At 46.4% G+C, this 26285-nt stretch overlaps 1 protein-coding gene across 4 annotated transcripts in view; it reads left to right on the top strand.

Annotated features, from left to right (window-relative positions):
• Positions 1–26285, top strand: part of LOC137654535 (BTB/POZ domain-containing protein 18-like) — a 284914-nt gene that overhangs the window by 229771 nt on the left and 28858 nt on the right. For all 4 annotated transcript variants that reach the window (XM_068388247.1, XM_068388249.1, XM_068388246.1 and 1 more), the window contains 3 exons: positions 10260–10390; positions 10623–10813; positions 11088–11239. In XM_068388247.1, the coding sequence (XP_068244348.1) occupies positions 10260–10390; positions 10623–10813; positions 11088–11220 (455 nt within the window). In that variant the 3' untranslated portion in view covers positions 11221–11239. The remainder of the gene's footprint in view (positions 1–10259; positions 10391–10622; positions 10814–11087; positions 11240–26285) is intronic.

Here is a 26285-nt window from a genome sequence, read left to right as displayed (position 1 = left end):
GCGAAGTGTGCCATGCAGGCCACTTCATGGCTGGATGTCTGGCTAGGGTCTCTGGGCATCCTATTGCACTCTGAGGACTTGTCCAAGGAGAGCAATAGGAAGGTCCTGGAGACCTTCCTCCTCTCGGGAACGCGCTCTATCGAGTTTTTAGCTCACCAGGTCACTAACCTGTGGGCTAACTCGGATCTCAAGCGCCGTGACACGGTGACCGAGAGGTTCCACCCGAAGGTCCCCGCTATGGATGTCAGCAAGCTCAGACACTCCTCCATCCTTGGAGGAAGCCTGTTCGAGCCCAAGGACGTAGAACGGACAGCTGAGAGGTGGAGGAAGACGAGTCAAGATTTGCTCCTCCAGAAGGCCCTTACATCCCGGCCCTACAAGCCTCCAGCTCCTCAACAACAACAGCAGCCTCGCAGGACACCGAAGCAGGCTCAGTCAGTTAAGACCAAGGTGTCTAAACCGCAGCCCTTTCCTGTCAAAGACAAGAAGGGCACAAAGTCCTCCAGGGGAGGCAAAAATCCTAGAAGGAGCGGCTGTGGCCACAAGCGCTAGGATTGGCAATCCCCCTGCGTGTCCACCTGTGGGGGGATGCCTACAAAGTTGCGTGCTCAGGTGGCAGCAACTCGGGACCGATTCCTGGACGACCTCTGTGGTCGGACAAGGATATCGCGTCCCGTTCATCTCATCTCTACCTCTCCTGACAGCGAATCCAGTGTCTTTGAGCTCCTATGCCACGGGATCGGCAAAGGGGCTAGCCCTTCGGGCAGAAGTCGAGACCATGTTCAAGAAGGATGCTCTCCAGGAGGTCGTGGACGGCTCCCCAGGCTTCTTCAGTCGACTCTTTCTTGTAAAGAAGGCGTCTGGAGGCTGGAGACCCGTCATCGACCTCTCAGCCCTGAACAAGTTTGTCACGCAAACTTCGTTCAGCATGGAGACAGCAGACACGGTCAGACTTGCAGTGAGACCGCAAGACTTCATGTGCACACTGGATCTGAAGGACGCGTACTTCCAGATCCCAATCCATCCGTCTTCCAGGAAGTACCTACGTTTCAGCCTAGACAACAAGATCTACCAGTTCAAGGTGCTGTGTTTCGGTCTCTCCACAGCACCTCAGGTGTTCACCAGAGTGTTCACACTGATATCATCGTGGGCACACAGGAACGGCATCCGTCTCCTTCGTTATCTGGACGACTGGCTGATCCTGGCAGACTCGGAGTCGACCCTTCTTCGACACCGAGACAGGCTTCTGGGAATTTGCCAAGATTTAGGGATCATGGTAAATCTTGAGAAGTCCCCTCTGCTCCCAACACAACAACTGGTATATCCAGGCATGATGTTAGACACTGATCTCCACAGAGCCTTTCCATCAGACGACAGGATAGCAAGGCTGAGAAGGGTTGTAAAACCTTTCCTCAGTCGAGAGATCGTCCAGCCCAATCGTGGTTACGTCTTTTAGGTCACCTAGCCTCCCTGGCCCGTCTAGTTCCCAACGGCCGCCTCAGGATGAGATCTCTGCAGTGGCGGCTCAAGTCCCGATGGGATCAAGGCACCGATTCCCCGGACTTCCTGGTCTCGATTGGACCTGTGGAACTGACGGACTTGCAGTGGTGGCTGACCGACGACAACCTCCGAAAGGGAGTGGATCTTCTCGTCCTTCCCCCGGACTTGATGCTGTTTTCGGACGCGTCAAAAGAAGGGTGGGGGCCCATGTTCTGAACCAGAGGTCCTCAGGCCTATGGTCAGAATCAGAAAAGTACCTCCACATCAACCTGCTAGAGCTGAAGGCCATTTCTCTGGCCCTTCAACAGTTCCAACAGACCCTGGCGGGCCACTCTGTGGTGGTGGTGAGCGACAACACCACAGTAGTGGCTTATATCAACAAGCAGGGAGGTACCTTTTCACAACAGCTATCCCATCTTGCAGTAGAGATACTAAGATGGACCGAAGTCCACTCGATACGTCTATCAGCTCGCTTCATTCCTGGGAAAAGGAATGTGCTCGCCGACAATCTGAGCAGAGCTTCGCAGATAGTGAGTACCGAGTGGTCTTTGGATCCTCAAGTAGCCAACAAAGTCCTGACTTTGTGTTGTTCCCCGACAGTGGACTTGTTCGCGACAGCCTTGAATTTCAAGCTGCCGCTGTACTGCTCCCCAGTCCCGGACCCCAAGGCACTCTGGCAAGATGCCTTCCAACAACGGTGGGACAACATCGACGTGTACGCCTTCCCACCGTTCTGTCTGATGAGAAGGGTGCTCAACAAGACCAGACTATCGGTCAACCTGTCGATGACCTTAATAGCTCCGCTATGGCATCATGCAGAGTGGTTTCCGGACCTTCTGCAGCTCCTGACGCAACCCCCGAGAGAGCTTCCCCCACGACACGAGCTACTCAGACAACCACATTGCAACATCTTCCACAGAGCCGTAGCTTCGCTTCGGCTTCACGCCTGGAGACTATCCAGCATATCCTCTCTGAGAGAGGCTTTTCGCAACAAGTTGCGGAAAGGATGTCTCGACACCTGCGAAAGTCATCCGCAGGTGTCTACCAGGCGAAGTGGAGAGTCTTCTGTGGTTGGTGTCGTGGGAGGGGTATCTCTCCCCTCGATGCCTCTATTCCAGCAATAGCGGAGTTCCTCGTTTATGTGCGGGAGGAAATGCGCCTTTCAGTCTTGGCGGTGAAAGGCTATCACTCAGCCTTAAGCCTTGCCTTCAGGCTGAAAGGAATAGACATTTCCTCCTCGCTGGAACTTTCCTTACTCATATGTAGCTACGAGCTTACCTGCCCTCAGTCGGAAGTGAGACCGCCTCCTTGGAACGTGGTTCGGGTCCTCAGGGCTCTGAAGAGACCTCCGTTTGAACCATTACGCCAGGCCTCTGACCAACACCTGACTTGGAAGACGGTATTCCTGCTCGCTCTGGCTTCGGCCAAGCGAGTCAGTAAACTTCATGGTCTCTCATACGACATCGCCCATTCAAGGGGATGAGGGGAGGTAACGTTCAAGTTCGAACCTGAGTTTGTTGCCAAGACTCAGAACCCTGGTGTTCCGGACCCACAGTTCGACTCCTTCAGGGTTGTGAGTCTCCGCTCCGTAACAGATGACCCAGATCACCTGCTACTCTGCCCAGTGAGAAGTCTGAGACGTTATCTGAAGAGAACAGCTGTAGCCCGTCCCCGCGTGCAAGCCCTGTTTATGAGCACGGGTAGGACAAAGAGGAGGGTCACCAAGAACACCATCTCAGCCTGGATTCGACGGACCATCCATCATGCCTTGAATCCAGACCCTCCTCCGTCATGTCGCCCTAGGGCACATGATGTCAGGGGCATCGCCACGTCCCTGGCCTTCAAGAGAAACTTCTCTGTGCCGCAGGTTCTACAAGCTGGAGTCTGGAAGCGTCAGACGACCTTCACAGCCCACTACCTGCAGGACGTGACCCACAGGAGCCTCGATACTTTTTCTATCGGCCCTGTGGTGGCTGCACAACAGCTGGTCTAACCTCAGGTTCCTTAATGGACAAGTAGCAGAAGGTTGAGGGCACTGTTACCCGGTTTTAGTCTGCGTGAATGAAAAAGTATGTCTGGCTATTACTTCTTTCTTCATCCTCCCCACTCTTGGGGAATGCAGCATCCTGGGTCTCTGCATAGCTGACCTCAAACCACTGCAGGGAAACCATGCTTCCTTGTGTTCCTAGTATTAAGTACAATATTGTTGCGTCCCCCATACCCTGACGAGGTGGTATGGGGACGTCCTAACCTAGAATTCCATATAAAGGACTTCAGGTCAACTACCTAGGACAAGTCACACTTCATCTCTCCACACACACTTATGTAGGCCGCTCGTTTCTTGCGTAGCAATAAACTTGTGAGGTGCAGGGACTCTTTTTCTCGAAGTGCTACGCACTCGGATTCTGAGTCCCCGGGTAAGCCAAAGCCAGTAAGGCTGGGGACTTTCCACCCTGCCTAAAGGTAAGTCACCCTATGTAAATAGCGTGGTTTGTATTTCAGTTACGGAACAAATGACAAATTCGAAGATAATTTGTATTTTTCCTAACCATACAAACCTTAGCTATTTACACATATTTTCCCGCCAGCCCTGTCCCCCGAGACAAGTCCTACCTCTAAGTGAAGTGAGGCAGCTCACCGGTGTGTGGAGGGGGGAGGGGTAGCTAGCTACCCCTCCCTACCCCCGTGCTAACTAGCGCGGGGGTAGTTAAACCGTCGTTAAAACTTTAATGTCTCGTCATTTCAGCTACGCCGAAAGGAACCCTATGTAAATAGCTAAGGTTTGTATGGTTATGAAAAATACAAATTATCTTCGAATTTGTCATTTTTATATATAATTTCAGGCAATTTTATTTTTTAAATTTTACTAAACCTAGCCATTGTCTGATTTCTTTTTTCAATCTTTCATTAAACTCCAATTCTAAAGACCTTGTATTAGAGTTCATAGTTCCTAAATATTTGAATTATTCCACTTCATTAATCCTTTCTCCTTTCAATGATATTTCATTTTCCATTGTATATTCTGGTCTCTTCATCTCTGTCTTTCTTTTATTTATCTTGAGCCCAACTTCATGTGATATTTCATGCATTCTCTGAAGCAAGGCTTGCAAGTGCTCTAGGTCAGCTAATTTCATGTTACCAATCCAGTCTAATCCTTCCTCACCATCCCTAACTGTTCTATCCATTACAAAATCCATGAGGAGGATAAACAACATAGGTGATAACACATTCCCCTGGAGTACTCCATTTTTCACTGGAAATGCATTTGATAGTACTCCTCTAACATTAACTTGCACTTGCTATGCTCATGAACAGACTGACAAATTCACATATTGTATTTAAGAGGAACTCCATAATAATGCACGACTCTCCACAAAATTGGCCAGTGCACACTATCCAAGGTCATCAGCATACTCTAGGTCAGAATTATGAAAAATCTTATGCAATATGCATAGCAAACTAATTGAACGACGGTGCCAGAGTTTAGTATTTAGATCAGGAATAAGAAATTTAATAGACCATAAGTTCCTGTCCAACAAATTAAGATGAGAATCAGCAGCTGAAGACCAGACAGGATAATAATACTCAAAACAAGGTATAGTAGAATGAAAGAATTAAAACACTTCTTCAGAATAGATTGAGCACTGAAAATCTCACAAGACTTTCTCAATAAGCCATGTTTTTGCCAATTGAAAAAGAGACAGACCTAATTTGTTTCTCAAAAGTAAATTTGCTATTAAGAATCACTCCTAAAATTTTAAAACAGTCATACAGAGTTAAAGAAACATTATCAGTGGTGAGATCCAGATTTTGAGAAGCCACTCTCCTTAACCTACTAACAATCATACTTTGAGTTTGTTAGGATTTAACTTCATGGCCCATAATTTGCACCATGCACCAATTTTAGCTACATCTCTATTAATTCCTTCCCTACGATGACATCGGTATACATTAAAACATGCCTGGTGATACAGACGGTGACGTCAGGATACGTCATCATTATTATTATTATTATCATCATTATAATCTTTAATATAAAGCATATCGAGGTTAAAATTACCTGTATATCCTACAAAAGATGATAGGACATAGTCGTGTATCACAAACAGTTCACACACACAAGAAATTTCACTAAAAATCTCTTCCCTCCTCTTTCTTTTTACAGCCAACCAACAAAGTCTTTGGGATTCTAGCCTTTGTTTCTGATTGTGTAAGAGCTATTTAAGGCAATTTTAATGGTATTTCAGTCTGCGATTATGTTGCCATATCGAATCACACCACTCTCTCCAGCCAATGGCGACATTCCCTACCTGAGGCATTACTCAAACTCTGCCCGACACCCCGAATTTGAGATGTAGATCCTCACATCTCACCTTGCCACCAACCAAAATATTTGCAATTCTAGTTCTTATTTGTGATTTTGTAAGGTCTATTCTAGTGTATTCCTATATTACCATAGTGTTCAAATCACAGAAAAAACACGTAACGTAGCTCTTCAAACACCATTCTAACCAAAACATTTTACCAGTAAAGCAAGTTGACACATGATGAGATTTGCAGTGTCTTTGGCTTATTTTATTCCTTTTTACTCAACTGTCATTTCTACAAAATATCATCTTCATGTCACATATATTTCACATTAGTATTGTTTATTGTTTTCACGTGTAAAAGTTAACCTACTGTCATTATTTCCATTCTGCGCAGTATTCATCATGTTCATACATGTGCAGTCTCTATTTCCAAGCCCTTGCAATACCCAAAATAGGAATGATCCAGTCCATAGTAACCGTCACAAACAAGGTGGAATTACAGACCAACGAACAAACCTTATGTCTAATGAACCAAATTCATATTACATCTCGCTCTCTCTTACCTGGGGCCAGAAATATGTTTCTTTTGTTACCAGTTTTTTGTTTACCATATACCTTATAAATTATACATTATAGAATACTTCTTGTGTCAAAGGAAACAAATGAATGTTTTCATTACATTTCTGTATGACATAAAGTCCATTATTACTGACGAGAAGTAATAATGAAAGTATTTTTGTTCGTGGTGTAACAATTTTCGTGGTCTTCGTGGGTGGGCGAATCGACAAATTTAAAAACCCAACGAAAATTTTTATACGCTGTCAAAATTTAGTATTGAACTTAGACACATTCGATTTGTGTTGGTGACCTACATTTTATAAACCATTGTGGATTACTAATTATTTTGATTTGTTATTGTGAATATGTTTTATTGCATTGCAAATGAACACTTTATCATAATTGGGGCTCAACTAATAACCAAAAAGGTAAACGTTCCAAAACGGAAATCCACGAATTTAAGAATCCACGAACCAACATTTTTTTATAAAACAACGAAAATTGGTACCCACGAATAAAAATACATTCACAGTACTTCCTATAGACTTGGGACGCCATCACCCTGAAAAAAATTGAAAAAGTCGAACAGTCATAAGTCGCATATGTTGTAAGTCGAAGACAACCTGTATTATATATCAGACTCGGAGGGGTAGAACCTAGCATCAGCTCACCAGGTCCCCCAGCTTTGCAGGTAGTGGTGGGGAGCTTCTTTGAATCTACCCCCCTCCCTGCCTCCTTTTCTTTTTATTTCAGTTATTTTTGGCATGGCTGTTAGTTTTGTTTGTTGCAGAAGTATTGGTTACCCGAGCTGAGTTACCAACCTCAATCCTTACCAAATCTACCTCAAGGAAGATCTTAAGGTTCTACCTTTCAATATGAAGCAACAGTTTATAACACTTGCCCCTGTCAGAACTCAAGATTGTGATGGGAAGATTAGTCTATAAAACAGGGGTGTTCCCTGCCCTATCTTGGTAGGGAGCCAGTCCCAACCTGTGGTGATCAGATGTCTGGCCATGAGGTGACAGCCTTTATTTGTTTCAAGCAGGAATAATCTCTTCTGAACCAGGATTTGATGACAGAACCTTTTCTCTGGGAAATATTACATGTCCTGAGAAACAAGGTCTACAGTAGTATCCGTGGTACGAGTGGTGTATAGTGTAAAAAAAATATATGCAGAACCCCTCCCCGGTCAGAAGAAACTTGACATTCCATGTCCCTTGGCAGTACATAATGCCTTAAGAATATACCCTCTGAGAGGTCGAAAGTTGCCCTTCTGTTTTTTTTTTCCGTTCATTGGTTAAATAGGACTTCTGTACTTCCTTCCTAATCTAGGAAGGCTACAACCCTCCCTAGGAAAGAACCACTTAGGGATAAGGACCTAAGGGCAGTATTTACATCTACCTTATCCAGGAAGCCTGATGTGGAGGTTTACGAAGAAGTATAATTTAGATGTTCCCCCAGAAGAGGTAAGACATCACCGAATAACAGTCATGACTACCTATGAGTACTATCCAAGAAAGGACTAGGAAAGCAATATCCCCCATTCCTCTTAACAAAGCTTGGCCTTGAATGATATCCCTACTGTATATCATTTATCATGCCAAACTGCACATTAACACAATCCCAGCCAGTACTATGGCAGTGACCAGCGTCCTCCTTCCTCATCTCCAAAATAAAGATCAGGATTTACAAGGGAGTCAGATGGACACCTTTTCTTAGTGTGATTAAGAAAGATCAACGGGCCTAGTCTCATGATAAGTCAGAAGAGACCGTTGGACCGAGTAAAAGGATCACTCTTAGACCAGACGCAATGAGTTTACTTGACATGTCATATAAGAATCGTAAACTAACATCCTCCCAGGGAGGAATTCATCAGCATGAGGGCCATTCTGATCATAGAGAACCCTTACTAGATTAACTTATAGTATGGCAAGATTTGCAAGATCACACCCCTTTGGATAAGCAACGTTTGATGGTCTTAAAAAAGGTTCCTATGGCCTTCTTGAAGATTCAGTTCTAGTTAAAGATCTTGGAATAGGCTCTGGCCTGAAATGCTAGGAATCCTTGCCTGGAAGAACTATCGATGCCCTCGTTATCAGGGCCGCTGGGGGACGAAATGCTGTCATAAGCCTAATTTCCCTTCCCCTACTACTGAGCCGCGAAGAAGGGTTTTCCATCATCCCCATAGTTTATCCTCGCGATACCTGACAGAAGAGCCCTAGTTAGGGATCTAACTACCCTTACTCCAACCCCTTGTCTTCCAGCTAGATAACAAACCCATAGGCACGGTTTTGCCTCACCCGGGATCCTAATACAGGAAGGCTATATTGCTTGTGATTATATTAATTCTCCTTTTAGTATGAGAACCAGATCTGAAGAGTTTGTACCTGAACTTTTGCAAGCTTGTCTCCCAGAGTCCGGGGATTGTTTCAATGCTCCATCAACAACTTTCACTAACTTGTCTCAAAGCCTAGGGATAACCAAATATTCCAACACCCTGCCCATGGAGACTAAGATCTTCCTCTGGTGACCAGAAACAAGATCTTCGTCCTGAACATCCTATGAATGGAGGACTAACATGAAACTCACTACCTTAGGGGTGGAGTCACCAGGGACCCCCCATCCAATACCAAGGCATCGGAAATTGCTGCCTGATCCAGCCTCTGGCTCAGTGATTAATCCAGAATCAGGCTAGAAAGACCCAGGTAGAATACTAATTATATTTTGGTAGACCTCTCCATTTGAAGAATGAATTACATATGAATTTCAGAAAGGTTCATTGTAAAGACAAACTCATTTTGCTTAATCTTAGTAGTTTGTTTGTCCTTTGGGAACAATTTTGCCCATTTTCCATATTTGTATTGGCATCTGCATAAATCAATAATTTTGGGGTTATTCATTATTTAATCTCCTTACTGTGGTATTCTTACCTACATAAATTATTGAATCAAGGTTAATCACTTGTCTGGATTTTGAGAACTATTGTTTGGATGGAACGACTAGCACTAATTATTAACTTCTCTATAGCTGTATAAATCCATTTTAATGTTTCCAAGTTAGAACAAGATTTTAACCAGTTTTTTCCATTGTGGTACTAAGATTTTACTCTTACTGAGATGTCCACTGCTATGATATAGTAGTCAGAGATCCTGATAAACTCGCAGACATTACCCCCAGTTATGGGTGAAGTATCGGCTAGATCTAGATATAGTCGGTTATTAGAAATATTAATAGGATCCTTTAAAAATTGGAGACTGAAAATTTAATGAATTCAAGAGCTACTAATGTGACTGCCTACTCAAGATAGTGGTTTGTTGTGTGTGTCAGAAAATATTTTTATGTGTATGGATAAATTGTAATATTTTAAATATTTTGTGTATACCATAAATGCAGACCTCTTATTTCACATTTCCTACTCTATCCAGTCTTCCAATTGACATGTTAAAAACAGTTCCTTTAATTTTCTGAAGCATCCTTTAACGCTGTAAGATTTATGGCTTCATCTGATGGCTGCAGCTCCTTAGTCAATAGAGCAACTAAATTGTTTCTTATTAGGACTATAGCATTTTGTTGATTCTCCTTGAAATTGTCAAGCATCAGTAAAATAATATTTTGTGTGGAGAATGATTTTATTCTTTATATTTTTATGCTTCTTATTATTACTGGTATGTGTTGCATTATTTTATGCATATTAGAGACATTGCTGTTGTGCAAACTTTTTATCCATAACCCATTTTGGATGTTGGATTTATACTTTCCCTACTTGTTTTTTTTTATGTAGGTACATTATATGTGGAGAATAAGGATAGCTGGCTGTGTTTAGTGATTTATTAAGTAAATTTTCTCATGACACTTTTTTTATCAACTCTGTTACTGTATTTAACTTTATAGCGTTTCGGGTACTTGGCATATTTGGCGTTACGGGACGTAAAAAGCGATATAATGTTACTGAGGCAGAACTCAAAAGGCGTCAAGGACCACCTGAACACTTCTCAAATAATGCTATGAAGACCTACTTAAGGGCAAGTAAAATTTAATTGTAAAGAAGAGCTTATTCTATTCTCAAAACACTTTTATGGCTGTATTGTATATTAAAAATATTTGTAAATAAATTACTAAAATGTTATATAGAAATTTTCCTTTAGTCATAATATTGCTTAAGGCAAGACATGTCATAATAGAAGTATCACAGTGATTTTAGTTATGCATTTCTTTTTCCTATACCATATAAACAATACAGTATTGCAATTGCAGTTCTCTCGCACGCATGATTCTTTGCCGGTGAAGTACAGAACATCTTCACAAAGGAAAACTACTCTTAGTACATTTACTAATATAATTGAAGGTGAAGCAGCTGACCTAGCTCAAGATTTCCAACGTTTTTTGTTTGCAAGCAACTTGCTAGAGCAACTCCTCAAAGGAGTGAATAACATGGGGAATATCAGGTGAATCCTAGTTTTATTCATTGAACTTAACTGTTGAGAACTTATGTGAAATTTTCATTGTTAGCAAAGTTGTGAAATTTTATATTATAAACATACTTCAGTAATGAAATTACATTAATGTAAGCTTTTTTAGTATATGAGATTCCTTTATATTCTTGAATAATTAATCATTGATCAAATTCTGCCAAATTTAGAATTTTTTAAACTATTTTCATGAGATTTTTTAATAATTCAAAGGCTATTTATGTCATTTTCATCCTTGCTTTTTTTTCAGTGAAGTGTTAGATCATATGCTGGACAATTTGGCAGGTGTTGATTGGTATATTAAATTCAACCTGCTTACCCATGGTAGTGGGCTGATGTTTCTTAGAGCAGTTCTGCTGTATATTCGTTCTGCTGCCAATTAAACCTGCAACAGTCCTCAAGGTATGCAGTAAACTGTCATAGATTATAATAAGGATACTTTTTATTACCCAAGAGAGTACTCATTTTTATAACAAAATTGGGGGATATTTTTACCTGCATTGGATATTTAGCAAAATAAAAATAAGTTATTGCCTTTGAAATAATATGTTATCACTTCTGATTCTTAAATGTTTCCATATCATCTGAGCTCTTTAATACCATCTTCCTAAATTTTCAAGTGTAGTATTCCACATTAAACTTTAGTAACAAATTTATGATGCAAAAAATACAATTGTTCCGTAACCGAAATACAAACCACGCTATTTACAAAGGGTTTACTTTTAGCGCAGCTGAAATGACGAGCCAATAGTTTTTAACGAGGGTTAATTACCCCCGCGCTAGTTAGCGGGGGGTGGGGAAGGGTAGCTTGCTACCCCTCCCCCCTCCACACACTGGTGACTTACTTCACTTTTGGCTCGGCGGTGATCAGACGTGTCTGCTCATCGCCTTCGTGACAGCCTTTAATTTTCTGCTTTTTCTTTTCAGCGTGTGTGTTGGTTGGAAGTTGACCTTCAGTTTTTTTTTTTTTTTTTTTTTTTTTTTTTTTTTTTTTTTTTCCCCTTTACTATGCGTACATGCCCTGGAGTTGCCGGCCGTCCTTGTGGGACTTTCATGTCGGACGTTAATACGGATCCACACACCCTCTGCCCTCAATGTCGGGGCCGACGGTGTGACCAGGATAACATGTGCCGTGAGTGCAGGGAGTGGTCTGCCTCCCAGTGGGAGAGGTTTGGCCGTCGGCGTAAGAAGAAGTCCAAGAGAGACCGTTCTCCTCCGGGGTTAGCCTTGAAGGAGGAAGGTTCTCGGGACTCTTCTTCCGCCGCCCAAACCTCCTCCAAAGCTCCCCCTCGTCCGCCTCCTAAGGAGAGTCGTCCGAGTGGGAGCGCAGGCCTTTGTTCTGTTTCCCTACCTTCGGTGGGGGGAGAGGGCGTCGCCTCCCATAGCAAGGCGGTTCCCCCTCCTCCTCCGGGGGAGGTTATTGATAATGCCTTATCCAGTGATGATCTTTTACAGATTTGGTCGTCCCTGGGGCTTAAGGGCTTGCCCTCCAGGGTCGCTCTTATTGACCTTGTCTCGTTGGGGGCCGCTGTTAAGCAGTCGCCGGTGGTAGCAGAGGTAGACCCTCTGTCTATTGTCGACGTCGTGGTGACAGAGGCCTACGACGTGGCTGGGCCTTCCGCCGCAGGTGCTGGTGATGGTGATGGTGCTCAAGGCTCTCCTCCTCCTTCCGTACATCCTTCGAAGGGGGAAGTGAGTCCTTCGATCTCGACTGCTGCTCAGCTTCCTTCTGAGGGAAGTGTTTTGACGGAGACTCCCCTTCGGAGGACCGATGGTCCCGACGATCTCCCCCGAGGCCGCCTCCGCCGTAAGGCTCACCGCCACAAGGGCCTCCCTTCCCCTTACAGGGGGACTAAGAGGCGCCTTTTTGGGTCTTCGTCCTCCAGGGGGGACTCTCCTCGTCAGCCTCAACCTACTGCTCCGCCCTCCTTGAACCTCTCTGCAGACCGCTCACCATCTCCTGCCGGATCTTCGCCTTCTGGAGAACTCGTCACCCGACGGGCAACGGTCCCATCGGGGCTAAGGGATTCTTCCCTTACGCGAGCAGTGCTAGCGCACAAGCGCTCTCCTGCTCGCCAGCGCTCACCTGCTCGCCAGCGATCTCCTGCTCGCCAGCGCTTTCCTGCTCGTCGACGATCTCCTGCTCGCCGACGCTCACCTGCTCGTCGGCTCTCTCCTGATGTTCGCCCCCCTCGCCAGCGCTCTCCTGCTCGTCAGCTCTCCTCCGGGCGTCAGCGCTCATTTGAGGACCCTCGCCCTGCGGTCTCTGACCACCCTTTAGTTCCTGCTGAACTCCCTGCTCACCATCTGCCTGGTCCTGTGGCTACGCAACATCGTGCTGCGCGTGTGTCAGAAACACATGTTCACCAACGCGCCAGCGATCTTCCCGTTCCTGCTCGTGAACGCGCCGCGTCACCTGTCCTCTCACAGGACACGCGTCGACCTTCTGCTCGCCAGCGATCACCAGCTCGCCAGCGATCACCTACGCGCCAGCGTTCACCTGCTTGCCAGCGCGCACAGGCGATCTTAGTATCGCCTATTCAACAGCGACAACTAGCGCGCCGACGTTCGCCAACGCTCCTGAAGGAACATGGTTCGCCAGCTTCTAGCTCGCCATCGCGCGATTGCCGCCTGCACATGCCGCTCGCCATCGCTCGCCATTGCACGATCGCCCTCCTGCGCATGCTGCTCGCCATCGCACGACCCTGCACGATCGCCCGCTTACGCATGCTGCTCCTCATCGCACAACCCTGAACGATCGCCCTCCTGCGGATGCTGATCACCATCGCACCCTATCACGCGATCATTCACCTGCGCATGCTGCTCGCCATCGCTTGCCCCTGCACGATCGCCCGCTTACGCATGCTGCTCCTCATCGCACAACCCTGAACGATCGCCCTCCTGCGGATGCTGATCACCATCGCACCCTATCACGCGATCATTCACCTGCGCATGCTGCTCGCCATCGCTTACCCTTACGCGGTCATTCACCTGCGCATGCTGCTCACCATCGCACACTAGTGCGTCGACATACCACATCGCGCCATCGCCAACTTGAGCGACTGCACTCACCAGCTCGTCATCGATCGCCTGTGGATCTACATCGCCAGCGATCTTCCTCACCTACGCGGCAGCACGATCCCTCGCCGTCGCGCCAACGCTTGCGTTCGTCGCCTCGGACACGTGTTCATTTACCTGCCCACCCTCGCGCCCACTCGCCTGCGCGCCCGCGCGACCACTCGCCTGCGCGCCCGCGCGACCGCTCGCCTGTGCGCCCGCGCGATCATCCACCTGCGCGCCCACGCGATCGCTCTCCTGCGCGACCATTCGCCCTCGCGCGACCATCGTTCGCGGCGAATTCCACAGCCAGTGGTAGCAGCAGGGACGCGTGCTCCTAGACGGCACTCGGGATCACCTCCATCCAAGCACAGGTTGGTAGTGCAGGACGAAGACAAGTCAGTACAGCATTCTTCCCCACCTTCTTTTCAGGCAGGTACCGTCGTGTCCACTCCAAAGGATCGCCCGATCCCTTTCACTTTAGCGAGGATTTCGGACTCTGTGTCCTTGGAGCAGCAGACTTGGTTTGGTCCGCTGGCACGGGCGTTAGTGAGGGTTATGAAACCAGCACTCGCCGGCCAGGGTAACAAACCAGCGGCTGTCTCTCCTACGCTGAAGAGAAAGAGAGGAGTGGACTTCGTGGTGACTTCCCCCAGGGCGAAGTTGGTTCCCAAGAGGTCGGTCTCGAAGGTCCCTTCTCCTGCACGAGTACTCTCTCCTTCTCCCGTGGACGAGGCCTTTCCATCCTCAGGTGAGTCCAGTGGGGCGGTAGTCTTCCCCTCGGCACCAGGGGGGGAGACTTCGCTTCAGGCAGGAGAATCATCTCGTGAGGAAGGGGCCCCTCGAACCTCGTTGTTGGGATCCTGTATCCCTCCCAGGAGGGAACCCAAGGATTCCAAGACCGTCCCTAAATCCTCTGCAAGGATTCGTCAGGAACCCACGACTACCCAGGGGAATGTCCATGTATCACCCCAGGAAGAGATTCCTGGGGCAGGAGACTTAGCTGCCAGCCCGCAGGGAGGAGAACAGCAAGAGTCCGAACATGCCTTCTGGCAGGTCCTAAGCCTGATAAGGCAACTTAACAGACTTACGGATCCAGTCATCCCCCCCCCGTGAAGGCAAAGACACGATTCTGGATGAAGTGTTTGACGTTCGGAAGGCCCCTAAGACCAGTGCAGCTCTGCCCTGGTCTCGGGGGCTGAAGAGTGCCAGGGCTAGGGCCAACGCTCAGCTCGCACTTCTTGCCTCCTCCAGTCGTTCCACTGCCGGGAACAAGCTCATCCCTCCTCCTCGCCTTCAGCAGAGGAGGTATTTCAAGTTCCTGGGTGAGCACAACCTCGCTCTTCCTCTCCATCACTCTGTGGAGGAGCTGGCGAAGGGAGTTCCCCTGGAGAAACTCTCTGCCCGGCAGGTGTCGTTCTCGGCGGCAGAGATCCTTAACCACGAGAAGGTCGCTAAGTGTGCCATGCAGGCCACTTCGTGGCTGGACTTCTGGTTAGGATCTCTGGGCATCCTATTGCGATCGGAGGACTTGTCCAAGGAGACCAATAGGAAGGCCCTAGAGACCTTCTTGCTCTCGGGCAACCGCTCCATCGAGTTTTTGGCGCACCAGGTTACCACCCTGTGGGCCAACTCGGTGTTGAAGCGTCGCGATGCTGTGTCCGAGAGATTCCATCCGAAGGTCCCCGCCGTAGATGTGTGTAGGCTCCGACATGCTTCCCTTCTGGGGGAGAGCCTGTTTGAGCCTCAAGACTTGGAGCGAACGGCTGAGAGGTGGAGGAAATCCAGCACGGACTCCCTCCTCCACAGGGCCCTTACAACTCGGCCCTATAAGCCTCCAGCCCCGCCACAACAGCAGCAACAGCCTCGTAAGGCTCCCAAACAGGCACCGGCAGCTAAGAAAGTGGTGTCTAAGCCCCAGCCCTTTCCAGCCAAGGTCAAGAGGGGCGGTAAGTCCTCCAGGGGAGGCAAGACTTCTAGGGGTGGCGGCCGCGGCCGCAAGCCCTAGGGGTGGCAGTCCCCCTGCGTGTCCACCTGTAGGGGGATGCCTTCAGCGTTGCGTCCGCAGGTGGCAGCAACATGGGGCCGATGCTTGGACGGTCTCAGTGATCGGCCAAGGTTATCGCGTCCCGTTCACGTCATCTCAACCTCCCCTGACAGCGAATCCAGGGTCGTTGAGCTCCTGTGCCATGGGATCGGCAAAGGGGCTGGCCCTTCAGGCCGAAGTCGAGACCATGTTCGAGAAGGGTGCTCTCCAGGAGGTCGTGGACGGCTCTCCAGGCTTCTTCAGTCGACTCTTTCTTGTAAAGAAGGCTACTGGAGGCTGGAGACCCGTCATCGATCTCTCAGCTCTGAACAGGTTTGTCAAACAAACCCGGTTCAGCATGGAGACAGCAGACACGGTCAGACTTGCGGTGAGACCACAAGACTTCATGTGTACACTGGATCTAAAGGACGCGTACTTCCAGATCCCAATCCATCCGTCTTCCAGGAAGTACCTGAGATTCTGCCTAGACAACAAGATCTACCAGTTCAAGGTGCTGTGTTTCGGTCTCTCCACAGCCCCTCAGGTGTTCACCAAAGTGTTCACCCTGATTTCATCTTGGGCGCACAGGAACGGCATTCGTCTCCTTCGTTACCTAGACGATTGGCTGATCCTAGCAGACTCGGAGTCGACCCTTCTTCGGCACCGAGACAGGCTTCTGGATCTTTGCCAGGATCTGGGGATCGTGGTAAACCTCGAGAAGTCCTCTCTGCAGCCGTCCCAACAACTGGTTTATCTAGGCATGCTAATAGACACCAATCTCCACAAAGCCTTTCCATCAGACGACCGGATAGCAAGGCTGAGGAGGGTGGCGGAACCTTTCCTCAGGCGAAAAGAACACCCCGCCCAATCGTGGTTGCGTCTCTTAGGCCACCTATCCTCCCTGGCCCGTCTGGTTCCAAACAGCCGCCTCAGGATGAGATCCCTTCAATGGCGGCTCAAGTCCCGGTGGAATCAAGGATCCGATTCCCCGGACATTCTGATCCCAATGGGGTCTCTGGAACAGACGGACTTGCGGTGGTGGCTGGCCGACGAGAACCTGCGGAAGGGAGTGAGTCTTCTCATCCTCCCCCTAGAATTGACTCTGTTTTCGGACGCGTCAAAAGAAGGGTGGGGGGCGCACGTTCTGAACCAGAGGGCCTCAGGCCTTTGGTCAGAATCAGAAAAGTGCCTACACATCAACCTGCTAGAATTGAAGGCCGTCTTTCTGGCTCTTCAGCAGTTCCAACGGTTCCTGGCGGGTCACTCCGTGGTGGTGATGAGCGACAACACCACGGTAGTGGCTTATATCAACAAGCAGGGAGGCACTTTTTCGCAACAGCTATCCCATCTTGCAGTAGAGACTCTGAGGTGGACCGAAACCCACTCGATAACACTATCAGCTCGCTTCATTCCTGGCAAGAGGAATGTGCTCGCCGACAGTCTGAGCAAGGCTTCGCAGATAGTGAGTACCGAGTGGTCTTTGGATCCTCAGATAGCCAACAAAGTCCTGACTTTGTGGGGTTCCCCGACGGTGGACTTGTTCGCGACAGCCTTGAACTTCAAGCTGCCCCTGTACTGTTCACCAGTCCCGGACCCCAAGGCACTCTGGCAAGATGCTTTCCAGCAACGGTGGGACAACATCGACGTGTACGCCTTCCCACCATTCTGTCTGATGAGAAGGGTGCTCAACAGGACCAGACTATCGGTCAACTGTTCCATGACTCTAGTAGCTCCGCTATGGCATCACGCGGAATGGTTTCCGGACCTTCTGCAACTCCTGACGGAACTCCCAAGGGAGCTTCCTCCACGACACGAGCTTCTCAGACAACCCCACTCCGGTGTCCCTCACAGGGCCGTAGCCTCGCTTCGGCTTCACGCCTGGAGACTATCCAGCGTCTCCTCGCGGAGAGAGGCTTTTCGCAACAGGTTGCGGAGAGAATGTCTCGGCACCTGCGAAGGTCCTCTGAGGGAGTCTACCAAGCGAAGTGGAGAGTCTTTTGTGGTTGGTGTCGTGGAAGGGGTATCTCTCCACTCGATGCCACTATTCCAGCAATAGCGGACTTCCTCGTGTATCTGCGAGAAGAAATGCGCCTTTCTGTCTCGGCAGTGAAAGGCTATCGCTCAGCCTTAAGCTTGGCCTTCAGATTGAAGGGCGTGGATATTTCTTCATCGCTTGAACTCTCTTTACTCATACGTAGCTATGAGCTTACCTGCCCCCAGTCGGAAGTGAGACCCCGTCCTTGGAACGTGGTTCGAGTCCTCAGGTCTCTCAAGAGACCTCCCTTCGAGCCATTACGCCAGGCCTCCGATCGCCACCTGTCTTGGAAGACGGCTTTCCTACTCGCCTTGGCCTCGGCCAAGCGAGTTGGTGAACTTCATGGTCTCTCGTACGACATCGCCCATTCAAGGGGATGGGGGGAGGTAACGTTCAGGTTCGTCCCTGAGTTTGTGGCCAAGACTCAGAATCCTGGAGTGCCGGATCCTCGGTTCGACTCTTTCAGGATCGCGAGTCTCCGTTCTGTAACAAACGACCCAGACCAGCTGCTACTATGCCCAGTGAGGTGTCTGAGGTACTACTTGAAGAGAACGGCTGCAGTCCGTCCTCATGTGCGAGCTTTGTTTGTGAGCACAGGCAGGACAAAGAGGAGGGTCACCAGGAACACCATCTCAGCTTGGATTCGAAGGGTTATCCACCATGCCCTGAATCCTGACCCTCCTCCGTCACGTCGCCCTCGGGCCCACGATGTCAGGGGTATTGCTACATCCCTGGCCTTCAAGAGAAACTTCTCTGTGACGCAGGTACTTCAAGCTGGGGTCTGGAAGCATCAAACGACCTTCACAGCCCACTACCTGCAAGACGTGACCCACAGGAGCCTCGATACGTTCTCTATCAGCCCTGTGGTGGCTGCACAACAGCTGGTCTAACCTCAGGCTCCTCTTTGGACAAGTAGCAGTAGGTTGAGGGCGTTGTTACCCGGTCTTAGTCTGCGTGAATGAAAGAGTATGTCTGACCCTTACTTCTTTCTTCATTTTCCCCTCTCTAGTGGAAGCAGCATCCTGGTCCTCGCATAGCTGACCTCGACCTCTGCAGGTAACCCATGCTTCTTTGTGCTCCTAGTATTAAGCTTAATACTGTTGCGTCTCCCATACCCTGACGAGGTGGTATGGGGAACGTCCTATCCTAGAATTCCTATCTGAAGGTCTCAAGGTCAACTTCATAGGACGAGTCACACTCTCCTCACACTGCTTATGTAGGCCACTCGTTCCTAGCGATGCTAGGAACCTGTGAGGTACAGGGGCTCCCTCTCTCTAGTGCTGCTCACTGAGGGATCGAGCCCCCGGGCAAGCCGAAGTCAGTAAGGCTGGAGACTTTCCACCCTTCCTAAGGGGTAAGTCACCCTTTGTAAATAGCGTGGTTTGTATTTCGGTTACGGAACAAATGACAAATTCGAAGATAATTTGTATTTTTCCTAACCATACAAACCTTAGCTATTTACACATATGTGCCCGCCATCCCTGACCCCCAAGTCAAGTCCTACCTCTAAGTGAAGTGAAGCAAGTCATCGGTGTGTGGAGGGGGGAGGGGTAGCAAGCTACCCTTCCCCACCCCCCGCTAACTAGCGCGGGGGTAATTAACCCTCGTTAAAAACTATTGGCTCGTCATTTCAGCTGCGCTAAAAGTAAACCCTTTGTAAATAGCTAAGGTTTGTATTGTTAGGAAAAATACAAATTATCTTCGAATTTGTCATTTTTATTGGTTTATTTTAAATAACCACATTATATATAGTACTGTACAACCTAAATTTTTGGGCTCGGCCATGTAGTCCTGATGGCAGGTTCCTTTGGGTAGCTTTCTAAGGGATATTTGCTACAGTGATACTCCCAGAGAATTAACCATGGGTCTCCAGAATTCTAACTCCTGGTGCGAGTATCCTTACTATATCTTTGTTCCGTAACCGAGATACAAACCACGCTATTTAAATAGGGTATTACTTTCGGCGTAGCTGAAATGATGAGCCATTAGAATTTTAACGAGGGTTTACTACCCCCTCACACCGGTGAACTAGTTCACTTTGCTTTTGGCTCGGGTGATGAGCAGACGTGTCTGCTCTCACCCTCGCTTTGACAGTCATTAATGCTTTTTGTTTTTTACTTACTTTTTTCTTATACTTAATATATATGTAATCATTCTTTATGTTTATGTATATATTTGTGTATAGAAATATAGTAAGTTTCCTTTTCATTGTTTGTGCTGTGTGTAGTGTACGACATCGTCACCGGCGTAGTGCCAGGCCACCACGGTTTCACGTCATGGGGTGCGGCCTCTCCCTTGGTCCTTCGGTCGTTCCTTCGGCTTCTGATATTCGGCCGCCGTGGGGAATCGTCATCACTGGGCTTTCTTCATTCATCTGTTTTCTTCGCTGTTCCTCCTTTCCTACGGGGAACTTGGATTCTCGGCGAAGGGAATGTGGGAGTTTAGATTGACTACGGTCTCTCTCTACTCGAGGTCGTTCACCTTTTACTACTACTACGTACTATTACGGAAGCTTCTTTCCCGTGCAGGTTGGGTTGCTTTTCCGTTTATTTGTCTCAATTATTTTTGATGAAATCTAATTGTATTTTTTAACTTGTCAGCTTTCTGGGAGACCACTTCCCTTCAGGGGTCAGTGATTCTTACTATTTGTGAACTTTCTTAGATGAATTACATAATTATAATTCTGTTTTTGTTACAGTTCTCCGCCCTCCCCCTTCTCCCGTGAATGTCAGTGGGGGAGGAGGGCGCATACTCAATTTGTAATTCTTATGTTTTCTATTCCCTCGGGGTTTCTCTTTGGAGTTCCTCCCGGGGGAATTTCTGTTGACTAATTATTTATTTTATTTTCCCAGTTAACAATGCAGTTTTTCTTCGTTTGCCTAAAGTGTGCCAACAAAGCAGAGCTGTCCTGTTTGTGCCTGGGGAGTCTGCTGTTGCTGCTGTCTCTCAAGGACATCGTCATGGGCGTGATCCCTTCTCTTGAAAGTTCTTCCGTGACAACTGTCAGCTCTTTAGTTCATCTTAGAACGCTAAGGAGGTTCGCCTCCAGGGGTAGGTAACTTCCCTTCCGAGGGAGGTTCCCTTCCCAGGTGTGAGTTTTTTCCCCTGCAGAGGGGAACTTCTCATACCTTAATAATTCCTGGATGGGTTTTCCTGGTCCTCAGGCGGTTATGCTCTTGGTGCTGAGCGACCGCACTTGTAACCATGCCCAAGGAGTTGAGCGGTTGCAAGGCTGGTCGCATGGAAACCTGACTCCTTGCTAAAACTACAGTGGAACCTCTACAGCCGAACGTATCTACATCCGAATTTTCCAACATCCAAAGTAAAATTCGAGCAAATTTTTGACTCTACACCCGAATTTTATTTCGACACACGAAGTAAGCAATTTTCGTCGTACCGGTTGTATCCGAATTTTTCGACACGCGAAGTACAATTCGAACACGTTCCTACTCTACACCCGAATTTTTTTTTCGACACCCGAAGTAAACAATACTCGTATGCGTAGTCGGTACTCATAGCGCAAGATGTGTTTTTTATTTCCGCCGATAGAAGGCAGCACTTCGACCTCGGAGGGACCCTCAATTAGCGTGGCTTGGGACATTCCTCTGTTCTCTCGGCTTCGTGTGGTTGTGCCCTGTGCGTTCTGCTATTAACTGTGTTTTAATCGTGATTTTTTACGTTCATCCTTTTACGGTATTTTACGTAAATCATGGGTCCTAAAAGGCTTAGTTTCGCAAGTGGTAGTGGTGGTGGTGAGAAAAGGAATAAGGGAATGCTTTCTTTAGAAGTAAAGCAAGGAATTATTGAAAAGCATGAGCTACGCCACGTCCGTATGAGTGAACTTGCAATAGGTTCGGCGTAAATAAAATAGGTGTTAGGAAAATATCAAGACGTGGTCGACTTCATCGACAAATACCATCCAAAGAAATTGCAGGTTTGTCGTGTAGTTGCGCAGTTTGATGATGTTTCCCTAACTTATTTTCGAAACATTCTGAAAAGCTGTACCAAGCAACTTTCTATCGATAGCTTCTTTAAAAAAACTACGAAGCGAACTCGTGATGAAGAGGAAGGAAGTGGTTCAAAGAAAACAGCAAAGAGTGAAGAGAAAAAAATTCAATCAATTTTAAGTGTAGAGAGTGAAAGTGATTAAAATTAATCATCAAAAAGAAAATGTAAAAAAAAATATAAAATATAAAAAAAAAAAAAAATAAGCTAAGTTATGTTAAAGTTCACTTAGTGTAAGTTAGTATAAGTTACGGTAGTGTACGTTTATCGTAGTTAACCTCTCCACCTCCTCGCCGCCCGTCCGTCTCCTCTCTGCATAGCAAGACCAACAACACCTGCGCTGGAGTTTCTAAGGTAAAGTGACGCTAAAAACCCGTTTCTTATTTATCATTTTTTGATAATTCTTCTTTTTTACATGTCTATTATCTAATTTAGTGTGCATTATTCTCATGGGAAATTATGTGTAGTAGTTTATTAAGAAGTTATCATAGGTTTTTGGGCTCAACCACGGATTAATCCTATTTCAATGTATTCTTATGGGAAAATTCGTTTCGACATCCGAACATTTTCTACATCTGAAGTCGGTTGTGGAACGGATTAAATTCGTATGTAGAGGTACCACTGTATAGTGGTGTACAGTATTTAAATTGTAAATAAAATTTTGTAGCAAAGAAAAGGTATAATAAGTGGTCACTTCATCATTTCAATTGTTAGTTATTTAAAGGTCGCTGATGAATTGCTGAGACAAGGGACAGTCACATTGCCCTGTCAAGCAGGATAATGCCCAAGAGACACCATATATACATATGATTAGTGCCCAAGCCCCTCTCCGCACAAGCTAAGACAAAGGAGGGGCAGGCAAGGGCTGCTAATGACTCAGATAGATCTATAGGCTTCCCCAAACCCCCCATCCTTAGCTCACAAGGATGGTGAGGTTGCAGCGACCAAAGAAACTAACGAGTTTGAGTAGGACTCTTAACCCCAGACTGGTGATTACCAGTCAGGGACAGTACCACCACATCGGCCTCCACAACATTTTGTCCTGTAATTGAGGAATTTCTTTATTTTGCATGATTAGTTGAAATGTTTCTAACATTTTATGTAAATTTTCATATATATTATTATAACCGTTGGTAAAAGATTGTATGAGACAACCTTTTAACTTTTAATTTTAAATATTTTCTGGGCTTTGAAACCCCCTGCATGGCATCACTTTGTCAGACTTTTCAGGTTTTTTTTTTTAATATTTTCAACTAAAAACCATGTCACTTTAGTTTACTAAGACCTGTACTTTACTAGAGGCATGTCTTTTTGAATGGAAAGAAAATGGTAAATTTAAAAAAAATATTTTATGGGTACATGTAAATTAAACTGAGCTTCTAAAGAACCAATATGAACATCAGGTGAGTATAGAAATAATTTATTATTGAAATTCCTTTTTTTCCTAATAAATACCCGAGTCCTTTAATAGAAATAAGATTTCAGTCATGCCCTCTGCAAAAAGCACACAATGAGGATGAGGATCAATAGCAGGTTCAGACATAAATCTTTCCACACTTGTTACAAGCTAAACCTGGACACAACTGTATCTCCTTGTACTTCTCCATTTAATATGAGACAAGATAAAAAAGAGAATCAAATGTCAAAGATTTGAGAGGAAGCAAGGGTATGTCCATATTGCTTGTGGCTGAAGTCAAACATACTTGTTGGTATTTATAATTACCTCGTTAAGTTTTCATGGACAGTCTAGTTTTGCTGAAGTCATGGTCCTATTAAGGGACAGTGGTTTCTTTACATGTAGGAACAAACTTATGTTTTACATGTAGATCTTGAGTAATTTATTAATTATATTCCTGTGATTTATCTGCAAGACATTTTATGATGGTACAGTAATCTACCTTGTATCTCCATTGTTTTTTTTTTTCTTTTTTTTTTTGGCTGTATGATTGTGTTGCGTCAGGTAAGCACATTTTATAAGTAAAATTCTTTGCTTAGTGTGTGTTTGGTATCCAGAATTAATTTGTTTTCAGTGTCAGTATTCCTCCTGATCTTGCAATGTTATTCTGGCAGGATACATTGAGTGCTGCTGGTAAGGTTATCATTCTTTTTGTGGAGTTTTCCAAGGTTCTCTGTTCTACTGCACTTTCCATTCCAGCATTTAGAGTTGTTGTGGCCTGATTGGTAACGTCTCTGCCTGGTGTTTGCCAGGCGGGGGTTTGAGTCCTACTCAGTCTTGTTAGTGCCATTAGTGTCTGCTACCTTACCATCCTTGTTAGCTAAAGTTTGGGGGTTTGGGGGAGCCTGTAGGTCTAGCTGTTGAGTCATCGGCACCCATTGCCTGGCCGTCCCTGATCCTAGCTTGGGTGGAGAGGGGGCTTCGGCACTGATCATATGATATATGGTCAGTCTCTAGGGCATTGTCCTGCTTGATAGGGCAATGTCACTCTCCCTTGGCTCTTCCATTCATGAGCGGCCTTTAAACATTATGGTGTTAGTGCCTAAGGTTTCTGTTGTTCCTTGAAATTCCTTTTGTCTTCTGTGTCCTTCACTATTCTTTAGGTTCCAACTCTCTTGTCACAGTTATTAGATAATTGACAACATAATTTAGAGGGAGGACTAACTTTTTTTCTATAACATGCCTTCTGCCTTATTGGCATACCTATTCAGGTCCCCTCCTGTGGGAGTAGTGGTTGGTAGATTTAGATGGTTTAAGACCTTATCTGGCTACAGACTCTAAATTATGGGAACCTCTATTTTATGAGTACATTATGCTCGGAAAACAAGACAGAACAAGTTCCTAACCACTCCCAGGCTTTTGCACTTGCTCCTTTATGGTCAGAAAAACCTATTATATGGCAGCCACTCACCAAGCTGAATAAATCAGACTTTCATAGTAGAAACAAAATAGATTCCTGATCAAAAATTTTCAAGACCCCCATTGAAGTTATCCATTTTTAAGAATGATATTAATTTGTTTGGAGGTATAGTCCAGCATTCATGCCTTTACTTTAGCATCTCCACAGCTCCCTCACTCATGTCTTAGCTTCAGTCACAGCCTAGTCTCACAACCAACAAATTGAGCACCATAGGTATTTCGGTATTTCAATAAATGGGTCGTTGTGACAGTGGACAAGACCATGCAATGTCACCTTCAGTGAATTCTTTCGTTTGAAACTCACATCTAAAAATATAGCCTCCTTCTTGCCCATCAAGTCTTCTTTAGGAAGAGTAGTCACACTGTCCACTTTAGTTTGCTATTCCCAAATAAAAACAGACCCGTTCATATCCATCACTAACACCTGAGAAAAGAAATCTTTGCCAATAAATGAAAACCTCAGAAATCTAATTACCAATGATTGATAGCACACAGTTTCCCCAGGTATAGTCTAGATCAATAAACTTCCCTTATCACAAAAACAGGATAATATTACAACCTAGCTGCTATTATTATTATTACTAGCTAACCTACAACCCTAGTTGAAACACAGGATGCTATAAGCCCAAGGGCTTCAACTGGGAAAAATAGCCAAGTGTGGAAAGGAAGCAAAGAAATAAACTACAAGAGAAGCAATGAATAATCAAAATAAAATATTCTAAGAACAGTAACAACATTAAATTAGATTTGTTCCGACACAGAGACTTACCTCGAAACACTTTCTTAGGAGGTTACTGGTAACTCCTCTCCGATGACCAGAGTTTTGCGTAGTTTACCCTATCTCCATGTTCTATAATGTCCTGATTAGCGGGAGAGAACGTGACCTGGGGGCAATGCCCGATGAAGGTCGCGTGGCTTTGAGAACGACCCGCCAGTAAGTTTTCTGGTCGCGTCGTGTGTACACGTCGCTCCTCATACTCCGTGCGACTCCCTTTGTGTTTGATTCCATGTGCTTCCCACGTGGTCTGGATCCCTTAGCGTGTGTTTAGTGCCTTACCTACGTTCTTTTGAATTCGCTCCCTTGTGCTTTCCTAGTGTTTTAGTGCTTTCCCTTTTGGTTTTCTTGTGTCTACGGCCCTTTGTGTTGTGCTATGGAGCACGCTTGCCGTTGTCCTGGGCCTAGAGCTGGTAGATCGTGCGGGGCTTTTCTGTCCAAGCCCGATGTTGACCCGCATACGCTGTGTACCTCGTGTAGGGGTAAAGCTTGTTTGCCGTCGGACAAGTGTTCCGAATGTGCCGATTGGACCGAGGTCCAGTGGGTAAAATTCGGCACCAAAAATAAGAAGACGTCGAAGAGGTCCCCTAGGAAGACTAGCGTATCTTCCCCTGCGACTTCAGCAGGAGAAGGGTCAGGTAGGGTACATCCTTCATTCCCTACCCAGAGTAAGGG

This window comes from Palaemon carinicauda, chromosome 15 (assembly GCF_036898095.1).
Source record: "Palaemon carinicauda isolate YSFRI2023 chromosome 15, ASM3689809v2, whole genome shotgun sequence".
Taxonomy (NCBI): Eukaryota; Metazoa; Arthropoda; class Malacostraca; order Decapoda; family Palaemonidae; genus Palaemon; species Palaemon carinicauda.
Note: the sequence above shows the minus strand (reverse complement) of the source record. Positions and strands in the feature narration are given on the sequence as shown.